At 26.7% G+C, this 12100-nt stretch overlaps 7 protein-coding genes across 7 annotated transcripts, besides 2 other annotated features; 4 read left to right on the top strand and 3 right to left on the bottom strand.

The window, feature by feature from the left end:
* Nucleotides 1–140: 140 nt before the first annotated feature.
* Nucleotides 141–800, top strand: EHI_169270 (uncharacterized protein; the record flags this gene model as incomplete). Its single annotated transcript, XM_001913690.1, has 1 exon — nt 141–800. The coding sequence occupies one exon, from the start codon at nt 141–143 to the stop codon at nt 798–800; it is 660 nt and encodes a 219-aa protein (XP_001913725.1).
* Nucleotides 801–1365: 565 nt separating this feature from the next.
* Nucleotides 1366–2940, bottom strand: EHI_169260 (uncharacterized protein; the record flags this gene model as incomplete). Its single annotated transcript, XM_646108.1, has 1 exon — nt 1366–2940. The coding sequence occupies one exon, from the start codon at nt 2938–2940 to the stop codon at nt 1366–1368; it is 1575 nt and encodes a 524-aa protein (XP_651200.1).
* Nucleotides 2941–3070: 130 nt separating this feature from the next.
* Nucleotides 3071–3576, top strand: EHI_169250 (uncharacterized protein; the record flags this gene model as incomplete). Its single annotated transcript, XM_646107.1, has 2 exons — nt 3071–3122; nt 3170–3576. 2 exons carry the CDS (start codon nt 3071–3073, stop codon nt 3574–3576), a joined length of 459 nt encoding a protein of 152 aa, XP_651199.1.
* Nucleotides 3577–3581: 5 nt separating this feature from the next.
* On the bottom strand, nt 3582–4073 carry EHI_169240 (thioredoxin, putative; the record flags this gene model as incomplete). Its single annotated transcript, XM_646106.1, has 1 exon — nt 3582–4073. The coding sequence occupies one exon, from the start codon at nt 4071–4073 to the stop codon at nt 3582–3584; it is 492 nt and encodes a 163-aa protein (XP_651198.1).
* Nucleotides 4074–4166: 93 nt separating this feature from the next.
* Nucleotides 4167–4993, top strand: EHI_169230 (uncharacterized protein; the record flags this gene model as incomplete). Its single annotated transcript, XM_646105.1, has 2 exons — nt 4167–4709; nt 4778–4993. 2 exons carry the CDS (start codon nt 4167–4169, stop codon nt 4991–4993), a joined length of 759 nt encoding a protein of 252 aa, XP_651197.1.
* Nucleotides 4994–5274: 281 nt separating this feature from the next.
* Nucleotides 5275–8409: a repeat region.
* Nucleotides 7411–10055: a repeat region.
* A 421-nt stretch (nt 10056–10476) lies between these two features.
* EHI_169220 (uncharacterized protein) lies at nt 10477–11148 on the top strand (the record flags this gene model as incomplete). Its single annotated transcript, XM_646121.2, has 1 exon — nt 10477–11148. One exon carries the CDS (start codon nt 10477–10479, stop codon nt 11146–11148), a length of 672 nt encoding a protein of 223 aa, XP_651213.2.
* Nucleotides 11149–11230: 82 nt separating this feature from the next.
* Nucleotides 11231–11914, bottom strand: EHI_169210 (coatomer subunit delta, putative; the record flags this gene model as incomplete). The annotated part of the gene is made up of 1 exon (XM_646120.2): nt 11231–11914. The coding sequence occupies one exon, from the start codon at nt 11912–11914 to the stop codon at nt 11231–11233; it is 684 nt and encodes a 227-aa protein (XP_651212.2).
* Between the last annotated feature and the right edge of the window lie 186 nt (nt 11915–12100).

Below are 12100 nucleotides of genomic sequence, written 5' to 3'. Positions count from 1 at the left end.
AAGTTTGGGTTCTTGTTACTCGACAAACAATTAAAACAAAAGGAGGAGTCCGATCGAATGTGACATGGAAATGTAGGTCTATTGGTGCTTATTATGGAGAGCCATCATATTCTGCATCTATATCTAAAGATGGTAGTGTTATGGCAGTCTCGTTTAAAACAGCAATTACTATATGGGATGTTTTATCAAATAAGTTATTATTTTCACTTCCTGTTCCTTATGAACAACATGGTAAAGAATTTATACCTGTTGAAGTTCAATTTTTATCCAACTCACAATATATTCTCACTAAATCAAAACAAGGTGTTATTATATATGACCTTCTTTCTAGAAAGATTTATCAATCATTCCTTTGTACTCCAATTCTCATTGCTGCACATCGTACATTAAATTTATATTCATTTGTTAATAAAAATACTGGACATTGGGATGTTTTCTTAATGAAAATAGGAGAAATAAAACCAGTTGCTGTATGGAGAATAGACACAGAGATAACATCAATGGTATTTTACACAACAGTTACTGGACTTGAATATATTTGTGCAGTGACAAAGAATAGTGAAATCTATTCATTACCACTAGAAAATATGATTGGAAAAGATATACCTCAACCTTATACTGATACAAAAGTTCCTGAAAAGAAAGCTGCTATTACTCTTAAGAAAATTGAAATGGATGAATCAAATAATGAAACTAGAGTAGTAAAAATTGTGAGTGAATCAACATTAGATGGACTAGAAGCAAATATTTCTGATGTGAATAACATCTTCAACGTTATTGTTGATTGTCTTCTTAAATGATTGCTTTTTGAATGAATACCTTACCAAAATAAGGAATTGTATTCAATAGAAAATAAAGTCCAATAACCATAACACTGAGATATTTTATATCTTTTCTAACTCATAAATTCTAGTTTTATTTGTTTCTCTTTCATTTCTTTCAAAATAAACAAAGAGAAGTATTAATGCAAAATATCCTAATAGTTTTTATTTATTTGATATTAGTATTAAAGAAATGAATATTATTTTCATTTCTTCTATTTTTAATCTAATAATTATACAGATAAATATTGTTTTTGATAATATATTAGAAATAGAAATACTAGCCAATATTATAATTACATCAAACTTTAAGAGATTATAGATATTATATGAAAACAATGTTAGAAAAGTTAATTTATTTATTCCATAGGAAAATGTCTTTTTATTCATTTATCACTTTTACTTAATTTGTGCTTTTCTCGTTATTCTAATTTGACAAAGTTAACACGAAAGATATTGATATTAACTTTTATTGATTTTAATATAAATTGAAATAGATAAAATAAGAATTAAAAAGATAAAACGATAATAGCCCCTTTTAAACTTACCCTTTTACTACAATTAGTGGCTTTAACTTAAATACAATCCTTGATATTCCAGCTGACTGACATGTCTCTACTACCTCTTTTACATCTTTATAAGCATCATCAGCTTCCTCAGCAGCTAGTTTTGGATCAGTTATTCTTAGTTCAATGCCTTTTTTCTTCATTTCTTCAACAACACTATCAGAAGAAATATTTTTCATTGCATTTACTCTACTTATCTTACGTCCTGCTCCATGACAAGTCGATCCAAATGATTTTTTCATGCCTTCTTGTGTACCAACCAACATATAAGAACATGTACCCATACTTCCTCCAATGATTGCTGGTTGTCCAATAGGTTTATAGGCATCAGGAATAACTGGGTTTAAAGGGGCAAAAGCACGAGTTGCACCTTTTCTATGTACAATACATTTTATTTCTTTACCATCAACCAAATGACTTTCTTCTTTTGCAATATTATGACAAACATCATAAACTAAATGCATGTCTAAATCTTTTGGTGATTTTTGAAAAACTTGTTCAAATGTACAACGTACATGATAAGAAATCATTCCCCTGTTTGCAAAGGCATAATTTGCTGCTGCATTCATTGCTTTAAAATATTTTTGACCATTGTCAGATTGAAAAGGAACACCCGTTAATTGAATATCAACTTCATTTTTGTTACTTTGACTTACACACATATCAACAAAATCTTGACATACTTGATGACCTAATCCACGACTACCACAATGAATCATAATACATATTTGACCTATGTGTGAAATTCCCATTTGTTTAGCCGCTTCTTTATCCATAATTTCATCTACTCGCTGTATTTCTAGATAATGGTTCCCACTTCCTAATGTCCCAAGTTGATTTCTACCTCTTCCTCGTGCTTTCTGACTAACTAGATGGGGGTCAGAATTGATAATTCTACCATTTTCTTCACAATAAACTAAATCTTCTTTCCATGCTAAACCTTTTTTTACTAACCATTCCAAACCTTCATTCATAATTTCATTCATTTCCTTTTCTGTGAGTGTTTGTGTAGATGTTGTCCCAACTCCACTAGGGATATTCTTTTGAAGTGCGTCTGCAAGCTCTGCTAAATGAGGTTCAATGTCTTTGTCGTCTAAATTTGTTCGTAATAATCTTACACCACAGTTAATATCAAATCCAACTCCTCCTGGACAAATAACAGCATTAGGGTCATCTAATCGCATAGCAGCAACTCCTCCAATCGAAAATCCATAACCACTATGAGCGTCTGGCATAGCTAATGATTTAATAACTCCAGGTAATGTGGCAACATTTGCAGTTTGTCTTACACAAGATGAAAATGATGCACCAGGTTGTTCATTAAGTAATTCATTCATTAACAATTCAAATAAGTCTTCGTTACAAAACATCTCTGCATCATTTTTCATTCCATTAATAAATCCTTTTTTAATTATCAAAGATACATTTGTTCTTTCCAAATAAGGCTCACATTCTTTAGGTATTTGACATCCATGGAAATCAATTAACTCTTTCTTAATTGGTTGAATAGGTTGTATTATTCTTTTCTTGCCAGGTTTATATCCAGAAGACATTGAAATAAGATTTTTGAGTCTTTTTGGTTAAATAATAATAATAAATAATAATAAATAATAATATAATTATATAGTAAAATAAAAAGAGGTGTATTGATAACAAAACTAATAATTGAGAATAAATAATTACATGAGCATTACCCAACAAATACAAAATAATTTCCAAGTTGTAGACAAATTTCGTTTGTTAAAAAATTATTTGTCACTAGAAAAAATACTCAATAGGTAGATCAGGAAAAAGTTCAAAAATATACTGATATTCAAAAACAATTCAATTTTATTGAAACTCAATTAAAACTTGATGAAGAGGCATTAATGAAGTGTATTTCAGAAGGACAAATGAAGGAATACTCAGAAGAGATGAATGAAATATTAAATGAATATAAAGACAAAGTGCTTCACGCACGAAATGAATTAGATGTAACTATTGAAAAACATGGAAATGAAATGAAAAAAATGAATAATGTATTTAATGAAATGTCCTTAAAGAGTATGAGTGATTCTGAAAAGCTTGTTAATGACATTAACTCATTAACAAAAAAGTTATCACAACAAACTAATCAATCATTATCAAATGCTATTAAAATGACATCAACTGTTCAAACAAAACTTGATGCAATGACTAATACTAATTAAATGAATTAAAGTTCAACCTTTTGAAGATGTTCATCAAGGTGTTCATCTTTGTTAGATGTTTTAATCATTAGTTCGATCCAATCTTTCATTGCCTCAGGTGAATATGACATAGAATATTCAGGATAAATGTAATTATTATAGAATAAAAATAATGATGGATATCCTTTTAAGAAAGTTTGTTTATGACAATATGAGTGGTACAAATCACAATCGAGACGGGCTAGTCTAAAGTTTGGTTGATTATTATGAATAACACCAAATTGATTAAAACGAGGGATAAGTTTTTTACAATGAGGACAAGTTGGGTCATAAAACATAACGAATGTATAATTTTTTTCATTAACCATTTTTCTAAAAGTTTGAGATGATAATTCATAGATTCCATTTTTTAAATTGTCTTGAGATTGTTCATCATCAATTTCTTTTAAAATATCATCTATCTTTTTTGAATAAACAAGTAAAGAAATATAAAGAATAAGAACAATAATTGGTTTCATTGAAATGAATTTGTAGTTTTTAGTAAAACAAATTTTTCATAAAAAAATAAAAATAACAAAATTATTATCATCTCAAAATTCATAAAAAATTTCATGAACAGTACAGAATCAAAGAAAATGTTTGAAGTATTTGAACAACTTGCATCAGTTGCAGACTGGGAAACAATTAAAAATACTATTAAATCACAACAAGTTCCATTAAATTTATTTGGAGAAGTAATGTATCTCCTAGGTGTAGATGTAGGACAAGCATTTGGATATTCAATTATGAAATTATTATTTGAAGGAAAAGATTTAAGAGATATTGCTGAGTTTATATACAATGATTTATGTGATCAAGATATCTTTCATGTTAGTGAGTATTTAGGTGGATTTCAAAATACTCCTGAAGTTGAATGTAATATTGATGGTAAACCAGCAGAAAATTCTGCTATTTATGTCTTTGGAAATGATGCTGAAGGAGCAAAGAAATTATCATATGTTTTAACGTATCTTCAACACGAATATTCTTTAGGTTGGGATGATCTAATTATGGTTATTTCTACAGCATTAAGTAATTGGGGATTATTAAATCCATCTGATAAATTTTTACAACTCTTTTTACTTTATGTTTCAAAAGAACTTACTGTTGATGAAGTTTGTTAATTATTTCAATATAATTATAATTATTCTAATAGGTGAATTAATTATTACCTTATTTATAGGAAATTCAACTAATTGAAAAAATTATTGGAGTTTGCGATGAAGAAGAAAAAAAAGAATGGACATCATATAACAAAAAATTGGCTCAATTCTTCCAATTACTTACTCAGTCTTGGAATGATATTGATAAAAAACATTTCTTTAAAAATGGTCCAATTGTTTGGAAATGGGGAAATGATTCTATAAAACAACTTAATAAATTCTTTAAAATTAATTAATTACTTTTTTTATTATTTATTTAATTATTAATGGAATTTAAATCTATTTTTATTTATTTAAAATAAATAAAAATAGATTTTTAAAAAAATTATTTTCTTTAATTTATTTAATGAATATTATTATTTTAATCTTTTTCTAATGAATGGAAATAATTAATTTATCTTCTTTTTTTTATAGAAGTAAAATAATTTTAAAAATTTTACTCTTTTTAATATTAACAATAAGTAATAAATAAATTATGAAAATTGAATATTATAGTCAATAACTGTTAAAATAAAATAAAATCAATTAATTAAGTATTAATAGAAATAGATTCTATTCTTCCTGGCTCAGGGGAGACTAATCCCGTCCCTTCTTCTTCTTCTTCTAGTAGCTCTACGGAGTATGTTTGATTGTGATCTCCGCAGTATTCCATAACATCCATCATGTTTTTTATTACAATGTTTTTAATTTCTTTCTCGATGTCAATTTCAATTTTTAATTCTTTGATTAGTCTGATACTTTCTTTATTTATTAATTCATTTATTGAGATTACTACTCCATTTATTCTGACATATTTTAACTTTTCTATTTTCATTAGAATATTCTTTAATTCCTTATACTTATTTCTTTTCTTCATTTACACTCCATTAATATTGTGATCAGCCACAATAGTCATATCAAATAATAGACTAGTTTTATTCTTTTTATCTACTACATATATGTCTGGTATTTTGTGATATTGTCATTCACTTTTATGCATTATTTGTTTGTTCCATATCATTGTGATGTCTTTATATTTGAACACTGTTTCATATGGGGGTTTTTTATATTGTTTATTTCCTGTGTATTTTCTTATCAATCAATATTATTATGCCTATATTATCATGTTTTTCCATTTGTGATTTTTTATGACAAATACAAGATAGTAGAATGTGTTCTACTGTAGCTATCTTGTCTTTACAAAGTGTGTAGTATTTCAATCTTTCATTTTTCATTATTTTTGATTTTCTATACCCACAAAATATTACTCCATCTTGCATTTTAGTTAATTGGAGAAATGAATTTTTCTTAATATTGATTGACTTCCATGCTTTAACTGTAGTAGTTTTATCTACTCCTTTTGACTCAAACCATCTTCTGAAGTGTCCACTAATTTGATGACACTTCCATTTTTTGATGTATTTGTCATTAATTTTTTTTATTTCTACTACTACTTCTTTTTCTTTTTTCTTTTCTATCCCTTCATTTATTATTTCTTCTATTTTTGTTTCTGGGATTTTATGACCTAGGGCTTTTTTAATTCTATTCCATATTCCTTTCTTACTGTACCATCTCTCTAATATGTTATTTCCTATTTCACTTTCTCTGGTACAGTAGTACATTACTGTTCTTACTAATTCAATAACATATTCTTCATTTATGTTTATTAATCCTTCACCCATTTCTTCTAGAGGGACATATAACCTATCTTTGGAGTTTCACCATTGTATTTTGCCTTTCTTAAATATTTTCTTATCTCCAAATCAATTTTATCTAGGTCAGTGATTTTCCAATTTACAACTGATGCTGAATATCTGAAGATATTGATTACTTCAGTGTTTATTCTAGTAATATATCTTCTATTACTACTTTCATCAGTGTTTATTTCTTCCATCTTTTGATTCATTTTTTCTTTGATGGTTTTACAATTGAAAGTGTCATCAATTTCATCGGACTGCCATATTCCTAAGTATTTATACAAGTCCTCACATTCAATTACGTGGATGTTTTGCATTCAATTTGGTATTTCTTTAATGTTTTTTAATACCATTCCTGACTTTTTCTCATTCATTTCAATATATAACTTATTATTTCTTTAATTTCATTGTGGATTATTCCCATTTCTTCACTACTTTCTGTCATTATTCTCAAATCATCCATATATAATGTGTGATTTGTTTTTGGGAATTTCTCTTCGATGATTTGAGAAATTACATTCATCTGTATGATGAAGAGTAGAGGGGATAAGGAATCACCTTGTAAAATTCCTCTATTTAATTTAATACTACCTAGATATTCATTAAATTTATAACCGATGAATATCTTCCATCTAGTCATCATACTTTCAATAATGTCAATGATGATACCCTCTACATTAAAATATTTTAATGATTCAATTACCCATTCGTGGTTTACTGTGTCATATGCTTTCTTAATGTCATAATATGACTCATCATATTTTGGGTATTTCTCTTCTTCTTTCTGCTTTAACATATAACTATTAATTATTCCTTCTTTAGCAGCTAAAGATTGTAACTTACATCCCAATTGATTATTACTAATTTTCAATGATTCACAATTCATGTTAAGTCTTCTGTGAATCTTTTCTTTTAATATGGAGGTAAATACTTTCATAATTACATTTGTACAACTGATAGGACGATAATTAGTGACGTCGTTCCTATCACCTCCTTTGTGGATTAATAAAGTTCTTCCACTTACCATGTCTAATTTGATGTTTTGAATGAAGTTCAACCATTCATTAAAGATACTAAGAATGATTTCTCTTGATGATGACATTCTTTTCCAATAATACCCATATATAGTGTCTATTCATGGTGTTTTCCAGTTACTTATTCTCATTATACTTAAATTTAATTCATTTATTGTTATAATGACACTATCATAATTTCTATATCTTTCATTCCACGAGGTGATTTGTTTTATTTTCCAATTCTCTTTATTTAATATCACCTGTGTTTCATATAACATTTCCAATATTCTAAAGTAATATCGTTATTTGGGTATATTTCATTTTTTGGGTCTTTCTTCCTTATTCTAATTTTCTTGTTAGAATCAAACATGATTTTATTTGTATTGATTCTGATTATTTCATTTTTATTAAATTTAATTCTTTCTTTGATCATTGTCATCATATATTTTAGGTACTTTATTCTTTCTAGTGCTTTAACTTTTATTCATTCTTCTTCATTTTCATTTAATTTCATGATGCACTTTATTCTGTACATTTTCTTCCCTTGACCAAATCTTCTAGTCTATTGATTTTATTTAGGATTTCTTTTATTTCATCAAATTTATCTCCTATTATTTTATTTTGGAGATAGAGGTGCATAACCATTGAAATCCTCTTCATATCATCTTGCAGATCCTGCATTCTGCTTCCTGACCATATCCATCTATTATTAATTTCCATTATTAATCGGTCAGCTTCTTTTCTTTTCCAGTAGTAATTAATGTTTGCATATTTTTCTATTTTCATTTCTTTCACTTTATTGATGAGAATGTTAAAGTATTCTTCATCAATTTCTGTAGAGTTATTCTTTAATATGATGTTTTTTATTATTGAATTACACTCTACTCTTCCTTCTATTATATCATTTACTTTCATTTTAATGTATCGTTTAATGTTTTCTTTTATTTTATGTGACATTTTAATATATTTAATATATTCATTTTTATTATTGACATTGATGTTTATCACTTTTATTATACTTTCAATTTGTTCCCATCTTAATTTCTTATATAATTTCTTATTTAACCAATTAATTGCAAAACAATACAACACTTCAATTAAAATTCTATTTCTTTGTTTTGTTGTATTTCTTGTCTGATTATCATCTCTTGTTTTTTGACAATCAGTGCTTTGCTTTCTTCTTCGATTTCCACTACTGTCTTTTTCATAGGAGTAGTTTCGTTCATCTCCATTGTCCCTGATGATGTTTTCCTCAGTACTGGTTGTGTATTTATCACAAGTGTCATCGTTTTCTTCTTCTCTAGTTCCTTCTGTGAAATAAAATTTTCAATATCATCTTGTTGTTTTGATATTATTTGTTTTTGTGCTTCATTTTCTTTTTGTGTGTTGTTTAATTCTTCTCTTGTTATTTCTGCAATTTCTTGGTTTTTAATTACAATTTCTTGATATTCAGAGATTTGTTTTTCTTTATCTCTTATTTCTTTCTTTAATTCTTTAGTATTTTCCTCTATCATTTCAATTTTCTTCTCTAATGTGTTTGCATTTTGTTCTAGCATTTTGTTTCTCTTTTTCAACTTTTCAATTTCTTCTTTCATTCCTTCATTTTCTTTTTCCATCTTCTTTTTATTAGCTTGGATACAAGGGTTTTTTCTTCTTTATTATTTACTTCTGTGATTTTCTTTCCTTCTATCTCATTTATTTTTCCTTGTAGTTTTAAGTTTTCTTCTTCGAGTTTTTCATTTTCTTTCTTCATTTCTTCATAATTCGTTTGAATCTTTTTAATTTGTGTTTTCATTTCTTTAATTTCTTCTTCAAATTCTTTTCTAACTATTTCTTTTGCTTTTCTCATCATTTCTTCTGAGATGGCTTGATCTTCTTCCATTTTTTCCATACTGAATTCTTTAACTTTTTCTTTTAATTCAGTAATTTGATTTTTCAGAGCAATTATTTCTTCTTTATCTTTTTCTTCTTCTATCTTTTCTTCTTTATTTTCTATTTCTTCTTGTACTTTCTTTATACTTTCTGTTTCATTTATTATTCTTGCAATTTTACATATTTCATTCATTTCTTTAATTGGGTTTTTGTTTTTAATTTCTGCTTCTATAGCCTTAATGTCTTTTTCTTCCCAATCTTTTGTTTTTTCTTTAAACTCTTCTTTCGTCTTTTCAATTATCTTTTTCTTTTTGATTGAATATATTTCTTGAAGAATATCATACCATTTTTTCCTCTTACCTTCCTACTTTTTGAGTATTTCTTTATATTCTCCTTCATTCCATTCCATTGTTATTCTTTTTATTCTTTCTTGTATCTCATTTATTGTTAGCCATTTGTATTTGTTATTTGTATAATCTTTATTATTATTGTATTTACCTTGTTTTTTATTTGTTTTTCTTTGTGTCTTTCGTCTTCTAAACCCTTTTTCCTTGGTGTATCGTTTACCTTTATTATTATAATTGTTATGCCATTTATTGCTATTGACATTTCTTTTTTTATTGTATGACCTTGGATTTCTATGTTTTGTTTGCTTTTCTTTACAAGACTCTAAGGTTTTACACAATAGCCATGGCATTAAAATTTGTTGTATTTCCTGCATTGGAAAAGGATCTCCCGTCAATAACTGTTAAAATAAAAAAATAAAAAAAAAAGATATAATAACAAATTAATAATTTATTTTCTAATATAATAATTAAATATATAGTATAATAGCTATTATAATTTATTAATAGAAAAAGTTATTATATTAATAAAATTATAAATTAATTAATATATTAAAAAATTAGTTTTTTAATAAAAGAGTCATTTTTGAAAATAAATTAATAATAAATAAAACTATTCCAATAATAATGAAGAATCACTTCTACTTGCTAAAGACATAAAGATAACTTGAGTTAATATGAAAGCCGATGTTTTATTTATGACATGACTAATAAAAAACTTCTTTGTATAGAAGAAATAAAATTTAACATTATATAAAAAATTAAAACTGATTAAAAAAAAAAGAACTTGAATAATTATAAAAGGTTCAAAATGTTTTTTGCAACTCAACCTCAAAAAGATAATATTAAAAGTTATGTTTTGAACTTACAACAATACTATTGTGGAATTGAATTAACTGAATCTTCTCAATCAAAAAACCAATCAATTGAAGTAAAAATAAAACTTGATTCATCACTAAAACAAAACGTTATTTATTCATACACAGACTCAGTCAGAAACGTATCACTTAAATTTCATTTAACTGTCTTAGATCATCCTGACTTTTTTATTGACCCAGAAAATGATTCTAATTTAATGTGTACAAGAGAAATTAGTTTAGAAGATATAACAGCAAACAACATTTCGATTGATTATTTTGATGGACAAGTCTTAGATATTCCTCTTTCTCAACTTACCTCTGATCATTATATTTTCCCTTCACTTGGATTATTAAAACAACAAAATAGTGAAGAACGTGGTGATTTTATTGTTAAACTTAACATACCTAACTCAAATGTTTCTGAAGCTTTGATTCAATTTTTAAAAGATAATGATTTTCCTTATGACTGGATTGCTTCAATCCCTATACCAATACAAAACGATATTGAAAATGAAAATTTACACCTTTTAACATTACAAAATCTCTTATTAGAGAAAAAGAAATTCTTAGAAAATAAAGAACAACTTCTTCTTCAAATTCAAGGTTCACCTACAATAAATTAATATGTTAAATCAGTATTGGTTAAAATAATCATTTCCTTTTCATTTATAAAAAAGAATCTAATTCTGATGTTTCAATACTAATTTAAGGTATTATTTGATATGTTGCATTCAACATAACTTCTTTTTCAAATTCTATTGATTGACCATTTGAAATTACTTCTACAACCTCATTTCCAGTAAGAGTATGTTCATGAAGATATTCAACACAAATAGGGAATAGTTTTGATGTTTCTAATCCTTCTCCTGAAATTTCAATTTCTAATGAACCATTACTTCCAACATTAACATCTCCAATAATCCATTGAATTTTATCAGTAACCTCTAAACTACCATCAATACTAACTACAGTAATTGGTGCAAGATTTGGTATTTCAACAACAACACCTTTTAATTCTTGTGTTGCTTCATATGACATTGATAATGTTAATCCATTTTGTGCTTCTGCAGGCCAACATGTAAATGTTATTGGTAATGAAAATTCTTCTGCTTTATAATTCCATTTAACATAAACTGCTGGTGTATTAACTGCTAACTTTTTTCCTTCTTTTAATTTTAATATACGGTCAACAAATGCTTTTGGATCTACGTGTGGATGCATTTGTGCTTTAGCAACAACTCCAATTGGTGCTAATTTCATTTCTGCTTCTACTCCTTCAGCAACAGCAATTGCAAGTGTTCCATTTAATACAACATTAACTGCACTAGTTTCAGCACTAACAGTAATATGTGACTCTTCACTAACTTTTACAATTGCATTAGAAACCATTAATTTCTTCTCTTCTTTAATTTGGTCTGAAACAACAGCATTAGAACTTGTATTTTCTTCTTGCTCTTTCTTTATTTCTTCTATGATAGTTTCTGCTTGTTTCTTTTTACCTAATTGTAAACCTCCTTTAGAATGTCCAGTTTTAACACTCTTTTTAACTGGTTTCTTTTCTAATATTGGAGATGG

This window comes from Entamoeba histolytica, genomic scaffold (genome assembly GCF_000208925.1).
Source record: "Entamoeba histolytica HM-1:IMSS scf_1104750518849 genomic scaffold, whole genome shotgun sequence".
In the NCBI taxonomy this organism is placed as follows: Eukaryota; Evosea; order Mastigamoebida; family Endamoebidae; genus Entamoeba; species Entamoeba histolytica.
The sequence above is the reverse complement of the archived record's forward strand: the minus strand, read 5'-3'. Positions and strand labels throughout refer to the sequence as shown.